Genomic DNA, 21,232 nt, shown 5'->3' on the forward strand with positions numbered 1-21,232 from the left:
ACCCTGGACCCCGTGTCCCCCCCGAAGCGCGAGGCCCGGGGAAGTTGCCCCAGTCCATCCTATGGATGGGACGGATCCACTTGGGCACCATCAAAAATTATACAAACCTGCCGCCCATGTGGGAGGCCCCCTAATAATCCCTCCTGCCCAAGAAAAAACCTGTTCCATATTACTTCTTCCACCCAAACCCAACAATCCTCCAGGTTCACACCTAGGCTCCTGCCCAGCAACTACTTCCCTTTCCCTCAGCTCCTCCATTACTCTGACTTCCCAAGCCTTTGCATTCTTTCTCAGAGTTGCGGGAAATACGTTTCTGTATTTTAAATGAATTATTACGCAAAGTTCTGTATTAATATGTTTAGTAAGGAATCTGTTTGTCAAAAAAACATTTCCTGAATATTTTTTGTTGTCTGTATTGTTACAGACATTGTTCCTGACAGGGATTTTGAAATAAATTACCAAAATAATAGAAACTGCCCTGATTATATTTTGTTATTTTGACAAATAAAATATGCAAACTTTCACAGAATTTTTAAATATTGTACACAGAATTTTTAGGCACATAATTCCCCCTGGAGTTCTCTATGGTCTGCTGCACATCGGGAGCAATGCCCAAATTCTGCAGCCAGGATGCCCTTCTCATGGTCACTGCCGAAGCCATTTCTGTGGCCAAAGTGTCTGCAACGTCTAGCATAGGTTGTAGCAATGTCTTGGCAACCAAGCAGCCCTCCATGATAAATGCCCGAAATTCCTACCACAGTGCTGTGTCCTGTCCAGGATACAAAGGACCGCACTTCCAAGTCAGAGGATGAGGAGTCAGAGGCTTCCAAGAATTGAGGTGCTGGTGCAGATGGTACCGGAGAGAATTATCCTGAACCCTGAGAGGGTAGTACCAGAGAAATCATGAAAGGTTTCCCTCTTGATAAGACTGGTTTGAGAGGAGGTATAAATAGTGGTACTTGAGGATTCTTGGTGCAGTGAGGGGTGAGTTGCGGGAGCAAGAACCAGTCGGACAGTTTCCAATGCTGGTGAAATCTGTAATGAGGCACTAACAAAGTCTCTTCCGGCTGCATATGCTTCTGGGGTAGATGGGCGTGCCATCAACTGTTGGCACCTGAAATGTCTCTCAGGACAACTTCACTGAACCTGGCATGAGGTTTGGAGGCAGCGAACACTTCTTAGGAGGTGAGACTTCTGAGGTAGCTCTCTGTGCCACATGTTTAGTAGAGTCCTTGCCTCTATCTTGCCTGGGTACTGAGGCTGATGAACAAGATGCTGAGCCTGAGGAAGGTCTGGGTCTCTTCTTTGGTACCAGGATCAGGATAGAGAAGCCAAAAATACGTCTAATGGAGCACTCCATACCCATGGTGAAGTACTTGGGGTGCTCTCCCCATGCAATGACTTGACTGGGGGGGTCAAAATGTTGCTTCCCATAATCTAGCACATAAGTCTCGCTGTTTTAAGTGAGGACTGAAGCCCTTGCAAATGTGATACTTGTCACTAATGTGGGCCTCGCCCAAGCAGTTCAGGCAGGTTGGATGAGGATCACTGACCAGCAGGACTTAAACCCTGAGGAGCAGAGCATCATTGTGGTACCAAGCCTGGTACCAAAAGAAAAGAAACAGTACCAAAGGACACCAAAAACAGAAACACAACACTAACTTACTTGAGAAACTATCTATCTAATAAGAAACAATAATTAACTGCAACTATTTAAAATGAGAGGGATGCACTTGAGTAAACAAGTCCGAGATCACTCTGAAAACCACCACTGGTGGCAAGAAGGAACAGGAGGTGCTCAGCTCTGCCCTCTTATACCAGCATGCTGTGGCGCAGCAAAAGGGGCACTCGAGCCACCTTAATGGGTAGCACTGAGGGAAAAAAAATATCTCTGACATCTGTGCACAAGACACACACACACCTACATTGGAATGGACATGTCCAATACCTCAAAGAAGAATCCATTGTTCCTCTTCTGTACAAAAGGTCTTGTTCACTTCATTAATGATTTAGAGATTAACATGAAATCTATTCGAGCATGTAAATGATGAGCATGTGAATAAAATGTGTAATCTCATTCCCCTAAATGCATTTGTCTCCAGCAAACTGAGAGATTGAATTTTTGGCACAGAGAAATCAATGCTGCACTTGCTTCGCTATACACTTCATCTCCTTTATCTGATCTGTCCAATAAGGAATCGGTGTGCAACTGAAGTCTCCTCCAAGTATAATTTCCCTTCCCCAAAGTCTTGCAGTATTTTAAAGAAGTCTTTTTTTTTTTTGCTTGTGATTGGAAACCAATCATCTTTTCATGCCCATAATATGCCACTCCTAAAAATGAGTTTCTTGAAGTAAAATAATCTGAGAGTGAGGTTTTTTAAAAATTCAGCCAGGTCTTTTTTCCTCTTAACGACATTATTTAGCCCCTTAAAATTCAAAGGTGTTATTTTAAAAGGAACAACCACTGAGAATAACTAACTATTTAGCTTACTGAAAAACTTGAAACTGTGATTATTTAGCTGTTTGATAGCATGAACCCTTGAGTGGCCAATGTCTCTTGTTGCAAATTATGTTCTATTCAGAACCATGTGCCTGAATATGGCGTGATTTCTGTCTGTAAATTTCCATAGCTATGTCTTGTATTAATTCTCCCTCCCACCCCTCTCCTGCATTATTCCCCTTATTTTAAAAAATAAAATACCAAAATAGCAAAACACCAAACGACTGTGCTTTCTTGAACCCTAAACACATTAACTTTCCCCATGAACTGTTTCTCTTGCAATCCAAAGGAGTTACATTCTCCACCTATGAGACCTTAGGGATAGATTGCCATCCTATTATTTGAGTAACATGGGGAGGATTTACACAGAACCCCTAAGTGCTCCTCAACAACCCCTTTCTATTTTCTCCAATCCCCATCCCTGGGACACTCCACCCCCCCCCCCCGTGCCCCATTGTCCTACATATGCTCTACACTAAATACAGTTATAATCATCCCAACTGAAACACACTTCATACTATTTTCTTTATAACATTAACAGTTACTGTTAAACTGCTCATTTTTGATGACTCTCAAGAAGTCCTTTCAGGGTAATCTTTTGGTAACTACTCATGTATCTGAGTCTTCTTGTACAAGTTCATTTTTTGCCAATGACAGTACATTCTCTCGAGTCTTTCTTTTCCTATCCTCCTTTTCTTGGGTTTCACCATCTGTCAAGATATTTTCACCATTTTATACTTAGTTTCCACCTCCAGAGTATCGTCTTGCCTTTCTGAGATTTTGATTTCTATCCCAAGTGAGTGGACTGTAGTTTTTCCTTGTGTAACGTCTCTTACTGGGTAAAACGGATTTTGAAAGCTGAATGAGAATTTAAATGGGAATCCCCATCAGTAGCATATATCTGCCCTCTTGAGTGCTGCTGAAACTTCCCCCAACTCTCTTCTCTTTTTTAAAGTTAGGGAGAGTGGTCATGCAAAAATTACAACTTGTCATCTTTGGGTATAAACTCTGAATGTTCTCTGGCTCTTTCCATAGTTAAATCTTTCTGCTGATATTGATGAAATTTCACAATCAAATCACTGGGTCTATTATAAGCTCCAAGTGGGGGGAACAGAACCATATGCATTCTCTCCACTTTCATGTCTTCTAGAGAACTGAGATTTAACAAATCTGCGATTAAAATTTTTACATACTGGATTGTATTTCCTCCTTCAGCATTTTCAGGTAGTCTCTTAATTCTGACGTTGTTCCTCGCACTCTGTTTTCTAGATCATCCAATTTAAGCTGCTTCTCTCTGTGTTCCAACAGTGTCATGCAGCTCTGCAGCAATGGCTGTCTCTTACTAGCTTCTTAGGCCAATCTCTGGCACAGACAATGACTCAACCTTTCAAATCAGTTACTTCCTTCTTTACTGCTAGAATCAGTCATCAGATCATTTCTCAAGGCCTTGAAGATCAACTCCCAAATTGTCTGCCTTGGTGACTCATTTTCTTCAGCCTTCACATTTCTGTCTGCTTTGACTGCTATGTGTTCACTTGGAGTCTGAGAGGCCTCTCCACATTGTGAGCTGGAAACACCCTTCTGAATGAGGTATTTTTAATTTTTATGTTGAGAATCCATCCTCTGCATCGCAGTGCTCTGTTTTTTGGTGGAGTTTAGTAGGTTTAGTGGGTTGATGGAGGCAGATTACTTTCTTATCCCCTCAGAGTTCTGGCTTCAGGCTACGATTTTAGTTCAGACTCCTGCTGATCCCCACAACCCTCTTTTTAAACTACCAGACCCACTACCTTCTCACCTATATTATTTCTCAGGTGAAAACTGTATTAAACTAGAGTAAGGTTGAGGGTAAAAACAGTACAAGGACACTGTAATTCCATCAAAAACAACCACTTCAAACCCAGGAATTCACAGTGAAGTACAAGGAGGCCTGGAAATGGACAGTAAAGGCACTGAAACAACCTTAATGCCACTTTGTAGCTATGCTATGCAATAACCATACATTTATGATCAGAACATAATAGAATTTTTGTCCCTGAGGAGACAAAATTGAATTTTGAAGACAGATTTTTTTTCTCATCATGTTGCTACATGGTGGAGTTAAGATTGTTTATAAATAAAAAATTCAAAATTTATAAATCAGTTATTTATCTGAGTTGAGTATTTTATTGTTTCTACTATTGATTGCATAGCATAATGGAATAAAATAAAATTAGACAGTAAATAAGTATGAAGCTCTCATTTCCTAATAAAAAACAAAAAAAGGCAAGAAAAACACACTAATTACAGTACTTTTTCCATTAAAGTAAAGTAACCATGCCCTTTAATAAAGGGTTACACTGCTTTGTTATAGAATGTGTAACTAAGGTATTAGAACAATAATATATACAATCATACCACACTATACCTCAGGTTTCAGATCTCTATGGACTACTCCTACATCATGCATGTGGCTCACAGCTGAAACAAGTTTGCGCATGATATAACTGGCTTCTGTCTCACTGAAGTGTTTCTTTTTCTGAATGCGTTCAAGCAATTCTCCTCCCTTCAGCAGTTCCATTACTAGAAATGTGTGAAGCTAGAAAACAAAAAACAGTTTAATGTGAAACCTTAGAAAAATCAGATTATATACCAACACTTTGAGGATTTTAATTATTAATAATTAGGTCTTAACTTTTTACTGTTTTGTATTAAAAATACTACACAACTGTATTTAGGAAAAACAAAACCTGTATCATTTAAGACAGAAAGAGGTGGGAAAATATAGCCTTTTAAACTGCAAAGCATAACAGCACTTTTTTCTCATCAGTTCTTTTGTCTGGTTCTTTGTTCTGCATCACAACACATTTGTCTTCCACCAGCTACATACTATACTGCAGTAGGTTCTCTCTTTCCAGAAGTCAGGATGAGTAAAGCTTCTGTTTATAATGCTGTTTCACAAGACCAAAAATATTAAGAACCAAATCCTACTCTTAGAGGTGTCTGATGCTCACAGCTACCACTGACATCTATGGGATTCACTTATACACATTAGTGGGTAGAAACTAGCTGAAAGAGTGGTGAACACTGCCTGCTTCCACATAAGGGTACATTTTTATCATTATGCATGAAGAATTAATCACAGACATAAAGTTAATAGCAGAAAAAGTTCCTAATTCCATTCACAGCCTCCTGAAAGTTTACTTCCAAGTCTTTAATTATCCACAACTGTTTCAGATCCCATCTCCCACATAGAAGCATTCATGCTGCTGCTGTACCATTACTAGAACCACAACATATATTTAATATTCCCAAACAGTAAACTTTGTTACTAAAAGGGAAGGTTGTGCGAGTGTATTTCCTTTAAGACAAACATTTTTAAAATCAAGGAAGTCACCACTTAAGGCAAACATTAACATAAAGACCAATCACAATTCACATGCCTTGTCACCAATGCCCAAACATATCACCAATGCAACCCAAGACTTCACAACAAACTCCTTTTTCCTTCCAACATACAAGCATCCGTAATACATGGAATTATGCTCAAACACACAAACTTAATTACAACTTCAACAAGATTAACTCCTTAAAACTAATTTTGAGAAGTCTTTTTTTGAACCTTTACAAAGTCTGAATTTGGAGTAAATGTCATATGTTTGCTTGTGATTGGGAGAAGTTATAGTATTTTTTGTGAGAATTTCCTTGTTTCTTTAAAACCTGTTAACTGTTGGCAGGGGGTTAGTGGAGTACTGGAGAAGAGGTGACATTAAAGGATGTTGAGGAAGGGGCCATTTTGAAGGAGGTGTATTTGGCAGATGATCATAATGGGAGGAGGGAAGGACAACACGGTTGGTGAGTAGGGGAAAACTACAAAGAGACTGAAGAGGGCTGATGGGGGGAGGCCAGGACAGGGAGGCATAAGGAATACTGGATGGAGGGACATAAGATTTGTGGGAGACAGCTGGAAATATGAGACTGGTAGGGCTGTGGGGTGAGTTATGGAAAATCAACGAGACAGCAGTCAGGTTTGGGGATCTAGGAAAAACAGAAAGACTATGGGGATGTAAAGGTGGGAGCAGTGGGAAAAGTATAGCATTTTCAGGGAAGTAATGTAGGGCATGAGGTTGTTGGGGCGTGGTGTGGGGGGGCCGGGCAGAAGACTCACAGACAGGAAGCCAGCAGGGTGTTTTGGATCAGGGTTTCCCTATGTTAGGGTAATCCTGCCCAGAGACTGTAGAGATACAGGGTAGGTAGTGTTTCCTCAGTTGGGAAATCCCTGTCCTCTTTACATAGGAATTCCCCAGCACAGGGAAATCCCACTCATTGTGGAGACTGTTATATAGGCTTCGCCTCTATAAAAAGGGGGAGAACCATAGCCCACACTTTCTTCACTCTGTCAGATGGGCCGTGACCTCACCAAGCTTGAAAAGGGCTACAGCCCTTCACCACAAAGATTTTGGTACCTTGGAATTGAGAACTCAGTAGTTCCCTTAAGTAAGATGGGGCTGGTTAGCAACCATCCTTGAAAAACAATGGGTATGAGTATCTGATATAGCCATTGTCACCCTGTCAACTGCTCTTGATTCAGTCTGTCTAGGAGTCCTAGGTTTGTCTTAACTGGTCCTCTTCATCTACAATTAGACCAGTCCATGAATACTTAACTTAAATGGAGTCTATCAGCCTTTAAACTCCAAGGCTTGCAGTCTCCTTTTGTCTCTTTGTCAGTTTCTCAGAAGCAGCATGGCATGGGCTGTTGCCCCTCTGCTATCCCAGGCCTTTTTGCCTCCCCTTTCCCTCTGTTCTCCCTCTTTCATAGCTGGGCTTATTTACTTCATTGGTCACAGCTGTGGGTGCATGAGTCCATTACTGGCAGTTCTGGTAGCTGTGCAGGGGTATGATCAGCCTGATTGCCTGTAAGGAGGGAAGACTCTCCTCTCCCTTCTGCCGATGCTCAGTTTGGGATTTGTAAACCCCATTACACAGTCCTATCTCCCAACAAAAATTTCCAAGGATATAATCTGGGGCAGGTGAGACAAGTCTGAAAAGATGTGAGGGGAACAGAGATATTACCTTCTGTCTGTCCCCTAACCATGGTGATGGGCAGTATTAGGAGGAGCAGAATTGTGCAGATGGTTGGGCATTTTTTGGCACAGAGACTATATCTAATTAGTTAAGCTAAAGGCACTGCTTCTCAGGTTACTTTTTCTCAATTCTCTCCCCGTATCCCTGAACACAGTGGAAGGGGCAGGGAAAGAGGATAAAAAATATTCTCTCAATGGCAAATGTCCCAGGATTTGCCAAAAAAGAGTCACAGCCTGACAAACATTGGCAGGTCCAATCGGAGCAGGATTCCCAATGGAGAACCTGATTAGATTTGTAGTAGAGCTAGTACAAAATAAGGAAATTTTTGAGAAAAAAAATTGTGATTTTTTTTTTTTAAATTTCAAAATTTGGAAAAAATTGACCAGCTCTAGTCTGCGGAAGCCTCGAGGTGGTGACTATATACATGTTGCAAAAAGGATGAAAAGCAGGATGAGTGGCTGGTTGCAGGTAGGCTACTCAGATTCACAGTAATCTAAGAGTACATTTATTGTTATATCTTGTTTGTTAAGAATTGATTGTGCTCAAAAGAAGAAAATAAATATAGCACCTTGCCATGAAGAGCTAATTTAAACAGATTTTTCTGCTTAAGAACTCAAAAAAGTACATTGATAATACATTCTGAACATATTTTAATACATAAAGAATAAATAGTGAAAATGTAAATCTCCTCCTTCCTTAAAGATTGTGGGTCAGATTCTTCAGTTTGCTAAGTGCATTTTTGTGCTGCATATGCCTACCAGCTGTTCTCTCAGACCCTTGCATAAAGGGCATAGGAGATATTTTGGAAGGGGCTGGGGGCATTTCAAGGGTGGAGAGGAGCTCAGCTTTATTATATCTGATCTTCTGCTGGGGAGCTTACACCGGCAGAACAAGTTAGAGTAGGCCCCCAGCTGCTCTGGTTTCCCTGAGGCCACCACTGTCCACTACATTTGAACTATGCTCGGATACAGTAGATAACTGAGGTTTCTACAACTAAATAAAACTCAAGCACATTCTAGTATATTTTTTAAAAAAGGAGCTGCTTTTAAATTTGGTAATTTATTATATTATTTGGGTTGCCTCATTTGAAAACAAACAAAATTATGAAATAATCTTGGTACTTATGTGGCACCATAAATTCAAGGATTCCCAAGCATGTTACATATATCATTTAAACTTCACAATACCTCTGAAGGAAGGTAAGTATACCTGAGTTCTCGCAAATACATTTTTGTTGTATATAAATAAAAATGTAATCTCCTTTGGCTTTAATGCTTTTGCTATAATTTTTCTAGATAGACAAGACTCAATTAGTTGGAAAAAGCTGCCTATACAGAGTGGCAGTAAGCTTTATCACAAGAGTTAATGCTACACGCAACAAAATGTGTTTGGAAAATACTTATTATAGTTTCTTCAGAATACCTGATCATGATAAACTTCATGCAACTTCACTACATTGGGGTGTCCTTCACAGAGTTTCAAAGCCGTTATTTCCCTCTGGGTGTTGGCTTCCATTCTGGAAAATTACCAAGTTTAACTGAGCAAAGTGAAAATTGTTACATCTATTTTTTAAACTCTTCCTAATCCAGATTTTGGAATATTAGAACAGTTGCCCTTTTGATATACACAATTAGAAATCAGCACCTTCAAACAAGCAAACTGAACCAACCAAACAAGAGTGGGGGTAAATAAATAAATAAAACAAATTTATGATTCAGGCATGTCTTGGAATATTAAGAATAAAAACTTTGTTATTTTACGAACACTATAAGCAATTCAGACTTGCCCATTAGGCTTGAAACATTGGCACTACCTGTTCCACCCTCATGCCAGAGAAGTACTTCCAAAGCTGTATGGAAACATTAAATCCATTTTGCATAAAATAATATCACTTTAAATAATAGCACTATACTCAACTATATTCATTATACACTTGAACTCTGAAGAAATCTTACAAATATCATAGGTGAAGTGGATCAATTTCAGAAAAAAAAAAAAAAAAGGAGGTTACTCACCTTGTGCAATAACTGAAGTTCTTCAAGATGTGTGTCCCTGTGGATGCTCCACTTCAGATATTGGTGCATCCCGGCACTGTTCATCGGAGATTTTTGGTAACAGTGTCCGCTTGGGATGCACGTGGGCAGTAGTCAGTTGCAGCGCCATTGGCGCCTCATTGGCGCATGGTCCAATCCCCTCAGGTCCTTCTCTACCGTGGAGTCCCTATTGCAGACTCCGAAGTAGAGGGGAAGAGGGTGGGTAGTGGAGCACCCACAGGGACAAACATCTCAAAGATCCTCAATTACTGCACAAGGTAAGTAACCTTCTCTCCTTCTTTGAGTGATGTCCCCGTGGGTACTCCACTTCAGGTGATTGTAGAGCAGTTCCCCATTGTGGACTGAAGGGGCTTCAGAGTTGTTTGCATAGTTGAAGAAAGCACTGTTAGGCCAAACATGGCATCTGACCTTGAGTGATTTCATAATGGTTCATGAATGTATGTTCAGAGGCCCAGGTAGCAGCGCTACATATGTCTATTATTGGTACATTGTTCAGAAAGGCCATTGAGATTGCTACTGATAGTGTAGAATGAGACCTGGTCCCCGTTAAGGGTTCTGTTTTGTTCTTTTGATAGAACTGGATGCAGCTAGAGATCCATTTTGACAGTCTCTGTGTGGATATAGCCTATGAAATGTTCATTTGTGGAAACGAAAAGCCTTAGGGATTTTCGGAAAGGCTTAGTTCTGTCCAGATTAAATGCTATTGAGCGTTGGGCGTCTAGAGTATGTGGAATAGTCTCTTGTGTGTTCCTGTGTGGTTTAGGGTAAAAAGGAAAGTGGATCAGTTGGTTTAGATGAAAGGAAGATGACATTTTGGGTAGGAATTTTGCAGTCTCAAGGTGACCTTGTCCCTAAAAAGATATGGTCATGAGAGCCCCAGTATCACTAACTCGCCAGGCGGAAGTGATTGCAACCAAGAATGCCATCTTCACTGATAGAAGAAGTAGGGAACAGGTAGCTAAGGATTCAAATGGAGGTCTGGTAAGGCATTTGAGCACCAGGTTTAAGTCCCATACTGATGTAAGTTGGTGTACCTTCACATAAACATTCAGCATCCTGGTGAGGAAGTGTTGGTGATTGGATGCACAAATATTGATATTCCGATCTCAGTCAGAAGTCAGTAATGGCTTCTAGGTGTATTTTAATGGAGCTTTTTGAAAGGCCCGGATTCTTTAACTCTAATATGTAGTCCAACACTAACAGAAGTGGTGCAGTAACTTCAGTTATCTGTTTTTCTGACACCATAAGGAGAATCTTTTCCATTTTTGGAGGTATACATTGCGCGTGGTTGACATCCTGCTGTTTAGTAATACATGTTTACCTGTTCTGAACAGTGTAACTCATCATGATGGAACCATGTAGGAGACATGCTTTCAGGTGAAATTTCTCCAGATTCAGGTGGAGAACTTGACCATCGTCCTGTGATAACAGGTCCGTCCGAAGTGGGAGAGTTCATGCAGCGCATAAAACCATGTGCATCAGATAAGGGTACCAGTTCTGTCTGGGCCATGTCAGGGCTATCAGTATCACCTTGGCTATGTTGACATGTATCTTGTGTATTACCTGTGAGGGCAGCAGTATCGGTGGGAATGCATAAAGAGTGATTTGTCCCAGGTGATTAGGAAGGCATCCCCCAGTGATCGGGGTCCCATTCCTGCTTTCGAGAAAAAGTGGGGGCATTTTTGATTTTGTGATGTTGTGAATACATCGATGGGAGGGAAGCCCCATCATTGAAATATGTATAGTAGGACTTTGCTGTTCATTTACCATTCCTGGTCCTGAGAAAATTATCTGCTCAGTGTATCCGCCATCATATTCTGGCACTCGGGGAGGTAGAAGACTGCGACATTTATATTGTGATTTATGCACCAGTTCCACAGCTTCATGGCCTCGATGCATAGTGAGTGAGAGTGGGCTCCTCCTTGTCAATTTATATAGAACATGCAATGAATCTTGTTGGTCATCACTCATACTGTTTCGTAATTTATCAGTGGGAGGAAGTGAAGACAGGCATTGTACACCACGCATAATTCTAGTAGGTTGATGTGTAGTTGGGTCTTGGTAAATGACTACCTCCCTTGGATCATATGCTAGTTCAGATGGGTGCCCCGCCTATCAACGAGGCATCTGTTGTGCATACATTCTCCAGTCTTGTCCACCACTGTAGAGATTCCAGTACTTTTGATGGCAGTGTTAGGCTTCTGTTCAGGTTGTGTTTGCTTGATATGTACACTGAACTCAGCCAACCTTGTAGGCAGCACATGTTTAGTTTTGCGTGTTTTACCACAAAGGTCATGGCCACCGTGTGATCTAATAGTTGTAGACAGGTTCATGCCAATATTTGTGGGCTAGTCGTGACTACCTAGATAAGATTGGTCAGAGTTATGAATCTGTTCATTGGTAGTGATGCCCTGGCCTCCATAGTCGAGGCGAGCCCTGATGAAGTCCAATTGTTGTATGGGACCTAGGGTCGCTTTTTGTTTATTTGTAACCCTACCTTCCAGAAGAGAGTGATAGTCCTCTGAAAGTTGTCTATTGCGTCTAAGCGGGTAGGCCCTTTTAGTAAACAGCTTAGATATGGGAAAATGATTATTCCTTGTTTGCGGAAGTGTGCCACTACTCCCACAAGGGAAAGGCCGAAAGGTAGAACTCTGTATTGGTAGTGGTCATTGACTTTGGGGTTCATATTCTTGTTGTTGCTGATGTTGGAATGAAGTTGTCTGTTTCATTGGTATGGCTGGTAACGTCTCTGTTTCGTGGCAGGTGTATGTATACCGAGAGTATGGAGAGTCATTCAGGAATCTTTCATCAAGTGGAGGACCTTGTCTGTTTTGGTAGAAAAAGGCTTTTCTGTCAAATGGGAAATCCTCCACTTTCACTTGGAGATCTTTTGGAATCCCCGAAGATTGCAGTCATGATGCTCTGTGCATTACTACAGCTCTGACTGCTGTTCTCACCTTCGTGTCTGCTATGTCCAGGGATGTTTGTAGTGCCGTTCTGGCAACCAGCTGTCCCTTAGTTAGTATGGCTTTGAATTTTGCAAGCCCTTCCTCTAGGAGGTCATTAATAAATTCGTTCAGCTTGCCATAATTATCATGCTCATACTTGGCTAGGAGCACACTGTAATTTACCACTTGTAGTGTCACCGAAGAATAGACCCTCGGACTGAAGAGGTTGAATCTCTTGTATTCCTTGTCCTGTGGAGTGCACCTGTACTGTGGTTGTTTGCCACACTGATTTGCGGCCTCTGCTACTAAGGGGTTGGGTGGTAGGTGGGAAAAAAGGAAGTCCATACCCTTGGCGGGCATGTAGTACTTCCCGTCCGCCCTCTTGCATGCTAGTGGGACAGTAGCTGGTGTTTGCCAGACTGTCTCCGCCAGTTCCATGATGGCGTCATTCATGACAACGCTATTTTAGACGTCAGCTATGTCTGTAGAATTTGGAGGAATTTGTGATGGGTGTCCTGACTCTGAGCTACCCTTCTGAACAGTTCTTGGAACTATTTGAAATCGTCTGCTGTGGTGGGAGTATTAATGCTTCCTCTGGTGATGAAGAAGAGTTATGTCCTGCTTGGTGCCCTCTTCCCTCGCATCCCCCATTACCGCCTGGGTTTCCGAGATCTCCATTATGGAGGATGGTGATCTGATTTCACCTCTGGGTGGAGTTGAGGGTCTGTTGTAATGAGTCCTGTATGCTGCCCATGGATCCCAAGATGACCACTGCTTGCAGTAGGGCATAGGTGGGCAAATCCATGATTACCTGTACCATGGTTTCATGTCTATAAGGGACCTTTGATTTCATGGGTTCCCAAGGTGGTCTGTGCTCTGTAGGTGAGCAATGGTCCGAAGAGAAGACACCCTCTTTCTGGTCATCGTCATCTTTGCTGGAGAATGGTGGGGTGGTAGGTGATACTGCTTGGTCTGATGCTGTATGCTCAGCGGAGCCAACGGTGCTGAAGAGCAGGGACTGTGGTATGGAAAAGACCATGATATCTTTTTTTTGCAGGAATTTCTGCGGTGGTGTTGGTGCCATCAGTACTGATGGTCAGTCCCATAGGGGAGGAGGCATCTTAGATCTGTGCCTCGACTCCTTGTCCTTCTGATGGGGCTCAGCAGAGGTCCCAGTGCGGATGGTGCCGGAGGTTCCCCATGCCTCAAGGTGCTCACCCAGGGGTTGATCAGCACCGAGGACAGCAACCTGGCAGAAGACGGTTTCTTTTTATACTGCTCTCTCGGTGGAGAGGTCATGGCTCTTTACCTCAATCTTTTAGAGGACTGAGTGTTGTCCTTAGTTGAAGTGGATGTGCCGGGGACTCCTCTGTGGAAGGGGTCTGTTATTCTGGAATAGAGGCCGGTTGGAGAGATTTCTCCATCAGAATAAGTTTTAGATGGAGGTCTCAATCACGCCTGGCCCTCACTTTCAAATTGCTGCAGTGAGTGCACTTCTGGGGAATGTGCAAATCACCAAGGCAGTCAACACGGAGAGAATGGCTTTCTGAGATAGGCATAGCTTTGTGGTAAGACCTGCATTTCTTAAAGCCTGGGAACCAGGCATTGTTGAATCAGGTTAAGTGTTCCCCACTCTGAGGAAAAGAAAAAAAAATTTGAACGGCCTAAACTAAACTAAACTAACTATACTAGGAAAAAGCTAAAACTATTTCTAATTATATTTCTTAAGGTTTGAGAGAGACATTGGGACATCGCCATGGAGCTCTGTCTCAGGCCACGGACGATTGAGAAGGAACTGAAGGGGTTGGACCGCATGTGTGCTAGATGAGGCACCAAAGGCACCACGAGACGACTACTGTGCACATGCATCCTAGACAGACACTGCTACTGAAAATCTCTGATCAACAGTGCCGGGACACACCAACATCTGAAATGGAGAACCCACGGACATCACTCGAAGAAGAATAATCAGGTAACAATTTTTTTCATTCTATACCGACATCTCCCTGAATCCAAGACATGTGGGACATAGCTAGCAGTATGAAAAAAATTGTAGGGATGGAGAGAAGATAGAACAGTGTTCCTTTTTTCCTCAAAATTAATGTGAATCTATCTTTGGGCAACTGCTTGAAGAACATTCCCGCCAAAGGTTGCTTCTGCAGAGAGAAGGTCAGGTCTGTATTGATTTATAAAGGAGTTGAGGGATCACCAGTTGGATCCTTTTTGACCTTGAACATGTCCCCTATATATATTGTGGTTCCCAAGTTGTGCTTTTCAAAATGAAAGGGTGTCACTTATGGCCAGGATTTTGAGGTATGAATTGTGGAGGAAAGACCCTATTATCATGTGAGTTTCCTGTAACCAGCAAGTGACAAACTGAACCACTTTGGATGGTCTTTTCATTTTACTTTTCATTTGCTGTTGAGAGTGATTCCAGGCTCTTAAGAAGAATACCTGACATTGTCTTATATTGTCTTGTCATTACAGGAATCTCTAGGCGTGAGTCCAGAAGACTTAGGAGTCACAGGAAAGATGATCAATGACATGCAGCTCCATGATACCTCAGAGATCAGTGTCTGGATTTTGTTGAACCTTTCCAGCAATATGAAGATTCTGGCTCTCTTTGCACCTATCTTATACTCTTAGGTAGACAACAGGGTGATAAGGAATTGGGAAGCTCGCAAGAAGTAACCCAGATGACCCCCTCTTTGCTTCGTACCTGGATTTGTAGTACATTTAAAGAACAACTGGATGGTTGTGGGCCCAGTTGTTGACATAGTGGCTATTTGGGCTAAAAGCAGGGATTGAACCACTTTCCTGATTTGGGCTTTCATCTAGTGTTTCAGGCCCAGATTTTAACCAGGAATCAGAGTCACTTCTCTGCTACATTTGCTATGGGTAGGACCGAAAGGAGCTTCTGCCTTTGTATCAGCACTTGTAGTCCTTCTCAGACTTAACTGGAGTGGAGATTAAATGCCTGGGCTGATGTGTATGCAACTACCGCATTACCAATCTTCTCCCTGAATAAGAACCCTTCTTCAGAATTGTGTGGCACAGATGATTTACTTATCTACTGTAGGGTTTAAACCAGGTTTGGCACCTGACGTCTGAGTTTGCTGCCACAACTTTTGCTGCCTGCTTTATGTAGAGTATGGATTTGTCCATCATGAATGCAGTAACTAGAGATATTTTCTTTAGTGCTCTATTGAATTCATCATGATTCTGAGGATCAAGGCTTTTTATGTCTTTGCACTAACAAAGCACATGACCGTCTGTGATTTTAGCTCTAACAAAGCACGATTGTCAGTGAAACTATAAGAGCAACCTTCTAAGGGTGGTTTCTATCTTCTTGTGAGTGGGGTTGTTTGAGAAGAAATCACCCTCAGCAGGAATGACCATGTCCACTGCCAGGAATGCCACTTCTACATCAATCTCAAGGAGCATAAAAAGAAAAAAATTGGATTCTAAGACCCTGGGCTAATCTAATGAGACTTTCCCCTTTGTCAGCATTTTCCATACCATCCTAATGATTTCTTCTGAGGAGGTTGGAGGTGAATAGCAAATTCTGTTTTAGTTCTGACTGGGAGATATTTGCTACAGGCTTTAACCCCTCATTCTTTTCCTTTAGCTACCACTTTCTTCCCCTTAGTTGCATACATGTCTGGGGAAAGAACCTTTCATTTCTCTGGTTTTACAGTTTATTATGAACCAAAGCCAAGACTTCTCCTTTTTAGGGAGAGGTGCCAGTGCAGGGGTGGGCAAACTTTTTGGCCTGAGGGCCATATCGAGGTATGGAAATTGTATGGTGGGCCATGAATGCTTAAGAAATTGGGGGTAGGGGTGCAGGAGGGTTGTGAGGGCTCCGTCTAGGGGTGCAGGCTCTGAGATGGGGCCAGAAATGAGGAGTTCACGGTACTGGAGGGGGCTCCAGGCTGGGGCAGGGAGTTGGGGTGTGGGGGGTGAGAGCTCTGGCTGGGGGTGTGGGCTCTGGGGATGAATGGTTTGGGGTGCAGGAGGGTGCTCTGGGCTGGGATTGAAGGGTTCGGAGAGCAGGAAGGGGATCAGGGATGGGGCAGGCTGTTTGGGCACCGGGTGGGGGGGTGAAGGCTCTGGGGTGGGGCCGTGGATGAGGGGTTTGGGGTACAAGAGGGAGCTCTGGGCTGGGATTGAGGGGTTCAGAGGGCAGGAGGGGGATCAGGGCTGGGGCAGGAGATTTGGGTGCAGGGAGCGGGGGCGGGCCGGTCAGGGGTGCAGGCTCTGGGCAGTGCTTACCTCAAGCAACCCCCGGAAGCATGTTCCCCCTCCGGCTCCTACGTGGAGGCACAGCTAGGCAGCTCTTCATGCTGCCTCGTCCGCAGGTGCCGCACCCGCAGCTCCCACTGGCCGGGAACTGCTTCCCAAGCAAGCCCCCGACCCTGCTCCCCCGTGGGAGCTGAGGGATGGATTAAAAGGTCTGATGGGCCAGATGTGGCCAACAGGCCAAAGTTTGCGCACCCCTGTGCTACTGTGTCAGGAAGATGAGAATTTCAAGCACTTCTTTGCTTTTCTCTTGTGCTTTCCCTTTGAGGGAAAAGGGTGATTTCCCTTGTTAGGGAAGGGAACTTTTTGGGAGAGGTGGGGGGTACAGTGGGGATGATGGTGCACCTCATCATCTAAAATGTAACTAGAAGAAGCATAGGGAGAACATCCCTAAGGGAGCCTAGATCTGCATCTTAGGAAGAAAAGTCTGAAAATATGCCAAAGTCTTTACCATGTGACTCAATTATTCGCATGTGGACCTAGTATAGGACCCTGGAGCTTTTCCCTTTATAGGAGATCGACTCAAAAGGTTCAGGAGTTTTAGACTTATCCTTGGAGAATAATGAGCGTGTGAGGGGAATCCAGTTTGCTGAATCCCTAGAGCTGAAAAGGACTGACCCATATTTATAGAGGTCTATTCAGGGGAGTCTCGACTGAGGAAGGGAGTTGTTGGGGAGTGTGGCACGTGTAAGTGGTGATCGGAGAAACAGAAGTCCCAACAAGCTCTCCAGTTTCTGAGCTCCGTAAAAAGCTGGCAGTAATCTTTGCAGGTGGACCAACTCTTACCTTCAGCTTGCTCCAGCCTGCTCTGGCATACTTGGGGGGTGGGGAGTGGGGGGAGAAATAACAAGAAGGAACTCATTATATGATCCTATCTAGGGACAAAGCCCCTGAAAGTTTGGTCCTGTAAGGGAAAGGAAAGAGTAGAGAAAAAGATATTGCTCACTACCACCAGAGTCGACTTTAAAAGCTAGTAAATTAATGGATAAGGAGCACTGAACTGATGCCCTGTTTGCACTAACTAATACAGAGAACCTGGCATGCAGGCATAAGGAGTGTAGTCAAATCCCAGAGCCTCAAGGACAAGTTTGAACTGCCTCCAATATTTGCAGAAAGAGGTACAGCCAAATAGACTGGGGAGAGTCATGATGCCAAAGTGGTCATCATCTATCTATTTGGTTACTAAATATGCACACTTTCCCAACCCTTTCCTTCCTTGCAAGCAGTCTACAAACTGATATGCACAATTGTTTCAGTGAACGCTGAGGAAAGGAAGGTAACAACACATTGAAAAAATAAATCAGTCAAGATTTCCATTCATTCTAATTCATCTGCCACTAGCATTCTGGAATCAGAGGATCACAGAAAGTAGGTCAGCTGCCCCCACAGAAGTGTTTCCCTTGTCCTGGGCCCCACAGTGAGTCAGGAAAGGGATACACATCATCCCTCGTTGGCCTAGTTGAGCTTCTCACAGAAAGTTAATACAGCCTGAGATATTAACTTTGTGCTTGTCTCTGAATCCATGCTGGGGATCCCCAGATCAGCCACTGGCTTTATGCTGCTTGGAAGCCAGCTGGGGTGCAGGGTAAGCTACCATGGACTACCATTCAGATGGCCCTGACCTTCTAAAGATCCCAGGTTGATCCACAGACTCTGAGAGGACCCAACAAACTATTCTGCTGGGAGAGGAACGTAATGGGGCACAGAACAACTGGGAACAAATCTGCACAAGAAAAGTATTATGGATGTTTCTTTCCTCTTTATCCCATTCTACAAGAAGCACAGTTAGCCCCAAACTTCAAAATCTTCCAATTAAAAAAATTCATATTACCATATGATGCCTTTTGAATTCTCAAACGAAAACTGATGTTTTAAACCAACATTTTTTTCACATGCAAAGTTCAGTGAATATTATTCTAGTTCATTGGTGATACTAAGCAAAAAAAAAGTTTTTATTGTCTTAGTAAATACGTATACCTTTTGCTAATTATTTTTACTGCATATTCTTGGCTAGTTTTCTTGTGTAAACACTTTCGACAGATGGAAAAACTTCCTTCTCCCAGTGGTTTCTCTTTCAGATCCAGTTCATAGTGATGATAAAATGGAGAGTCCTGTCATGAAACGGACTGTATTTAGTTCTGTGGAATACTTTTGATACACAGTCAAAGACACAATAAATTTTGGTGATAATTATTCATCTGCATTTAAAGATCCAGATATACAGTTTTAAAAGCGATCTCATTTTGGTAAACAACATAGTATAAATTGAGACTGTCTGATAATAATAATGTGTAATTATATACATAAACTTCTCTAATGGTGCAGAGAATACACACATATTTAAGACACTTTAAACAAAAATTCTGAAATTAAATTTACTATCAAAATAGCTTTAGCTACAAAAATATTTAGACAGTGTCAGGGATGATTTACAGATATTGATCCATGAACTGTGTGGTTATTTGGAGATACCACAATGATGGTTATCATACAGAATCTATTTCTAGCTGTATCTATCTATGCAAATATAGGCAGACATATCCTAGAAAGAGAGATGCGAGTTAATAACCGCAGCAGCTTTGAAAACATCTACTTACTTAGGGTGAGTACCATTTTGACAGTTGAGTAAAAGTATTGTTAATATTTTCATTGCTCTTCTGCTGGTAAGGGTGTGTCACTGTTGTGATTTTTAACAACAGTTTTTCAAGGTTGGACTCAAGTTATTTCTTAACTTATAGTATGTAAACTGAATGCTCTAATTGGCGGAAGATCCATTAGCAGACAAAGAGCAGATAACTGCATAATGACTGTAAATTACTTCTCAACAACTAATTAGTACTTCAGCCTCTGGATTCAGAATTTATTTAGCCTAGAATAAGATTATTACCTTGTAAATCATGAGCATCTTCAAATTATCAAGGGTTATTTTTATTTAGATATTATCATTACCTTCATCATAGCACTTCTGGCAATAGTTGTAACTCCAGGTCTTTCAACTCCCATATGAAACTGAACAGGATCTACTGTGGCTGCATTGCGCTTGAACAAGATAGAAGGAGCAACAAAAGAATATCCCTACAGAACAAAGACAGAAGATAAATGTAAAGTCTTGAGGTTGTCTATATAACATATCATAAGGCAGACAGTAAAAAGTAATCAACTGAAAGATGGGTAAATATTATTATATTCAAGGTAAAGATGCAACTTCATTTTAAATCAACAGAAAATGCCTTCCTGAAAGAGGTTATACAATCTTCTTTTCTTTAAAAAAAAATTAAAAATAAGAGATTGTGTAAAAAAAATGTTCAGAAAATCTGACTCACAGATTCAGTTCTTTTTCATTGGTGACAAAGGTTCATACTTCAAACTGGCTAGCTTCTCAAGACACCTATAGTTAAGGTATCAGGTAAGTTTACAGCGTGATGGGGCATATGTCTAAAAATTGCTCTAAATGGCAAAACAAAAATGGTGTGCTGCATTGTTAGGGGAGTTATCTTCAGTTAATATGTTCAGTATATCTAGATCTACAGGAAATTCAAATAAATATTTAAAATTTAAGGTAAATATCTTGAATGTGATTTGTAGCACATGTAAATATTATAATGTTGATGTATTTTTGGTGGACGTATACCCAAAGAAGTTGGATTTCTCTAACTGACTAAGCAAATAAAATCACTTAAAATAAAACAGTATGGATACTTCATAAACAGGGAAGGTTAATTCCCCGTAAATAATAATATATCCAAGACTACAGGTGTAATAGTGACCTTACTGTGTAGGATTTTTAAAAATCTAATTTCCCCACAGTGTATATTTAAAGTGCTTGTTTGATCAATATTTTTTCTTAAGTAATTTTATTTTGTGTATTTGGAAAATAAGTGAAATTAACCTTTTAGAAAACAGATATTAAAGTCTACAAAAATTGAAAGTTATTTAATACCACACAAACCATTAAAATATAACATCCTATTTTTTTTCAATTTCCCAGTGGACTACATGTTGAAAATGGCATTCATTTATGTTCATAATAGACACATACTTTAAAGAACACAACTTAAAGTAAATTCAAAGATATAAATGAAATATGTGACCAAAAAGAATTATAAGGTGTCTGATAAAATTTTCAAATGCATCTAAATCTCACTGAATTTTTAAAAACATCTTTTTGGTGCTCCTGAAAATTATTCCCATCCTGAAATATTGTAAGAGCTCAAATCATTACAAATAGGAAGAATTCCAACTGCAGAAAGCACAATAAGAAAAAAATTTTAAAGTATTTTTCACCTGTGCGGACAGTGTATTGGTGGATTGCCGTCTTCTGTGGAAACATCTATAGGCCCAGGGCCAGAGGGACAAAAATCTGCAAGATT

General features: G+C 41.6%; 1 protein-coding gene across 2 annotated transcripts in view; it reads right to left on the reverse strand.

The window, feature by feature from the left end:
* RPS6KA5 (ribosomal protein S6 kinase A5) overlaps positions 1-21,232 on the reverse strand; it is a 198,707-nt gene that overhangs the window by 21,422 nt on the left and 156,053 nt on the right. For both annotated transcript variants that reach the window (XM_074956117.1, XM_074956118.1), the window contains exons 10-13: positions 19,812-19,937; positions 18,840-18,973; positions 8,984-9,077; positions 4,905-5,075 (exon numbers count right to left, since the gene is read on the reverse strand). In XM_074956117.1, the coding sequence (XP_074812218.1) occupies positions 4,905-5,075; positions 8,984-9,077; positions 18,840-18,973; positions 19,812-19,937 (525 nt within the window). The remainder of the gene's footprint in view (positions 1-4,904; positions 5,076-8,983; positions 9,078-18,839; positions 18,974-19,811; positions 19,938-21,232) is intronic.

Source organism: Natator depressus, chromosome 6 (genome assembly GCF_965152275.1).
Source record: "Natator depressus isolate rNatDep1 chromosome 6, rNatDep2.hap1, whole genome shotgun sequence".
In the NCBI taxonomy this organism is placed as follows: Eukaryota; Metazoa; Chordata; order Testudines; family Cheloniidae; genus Natator; species Natator depressus.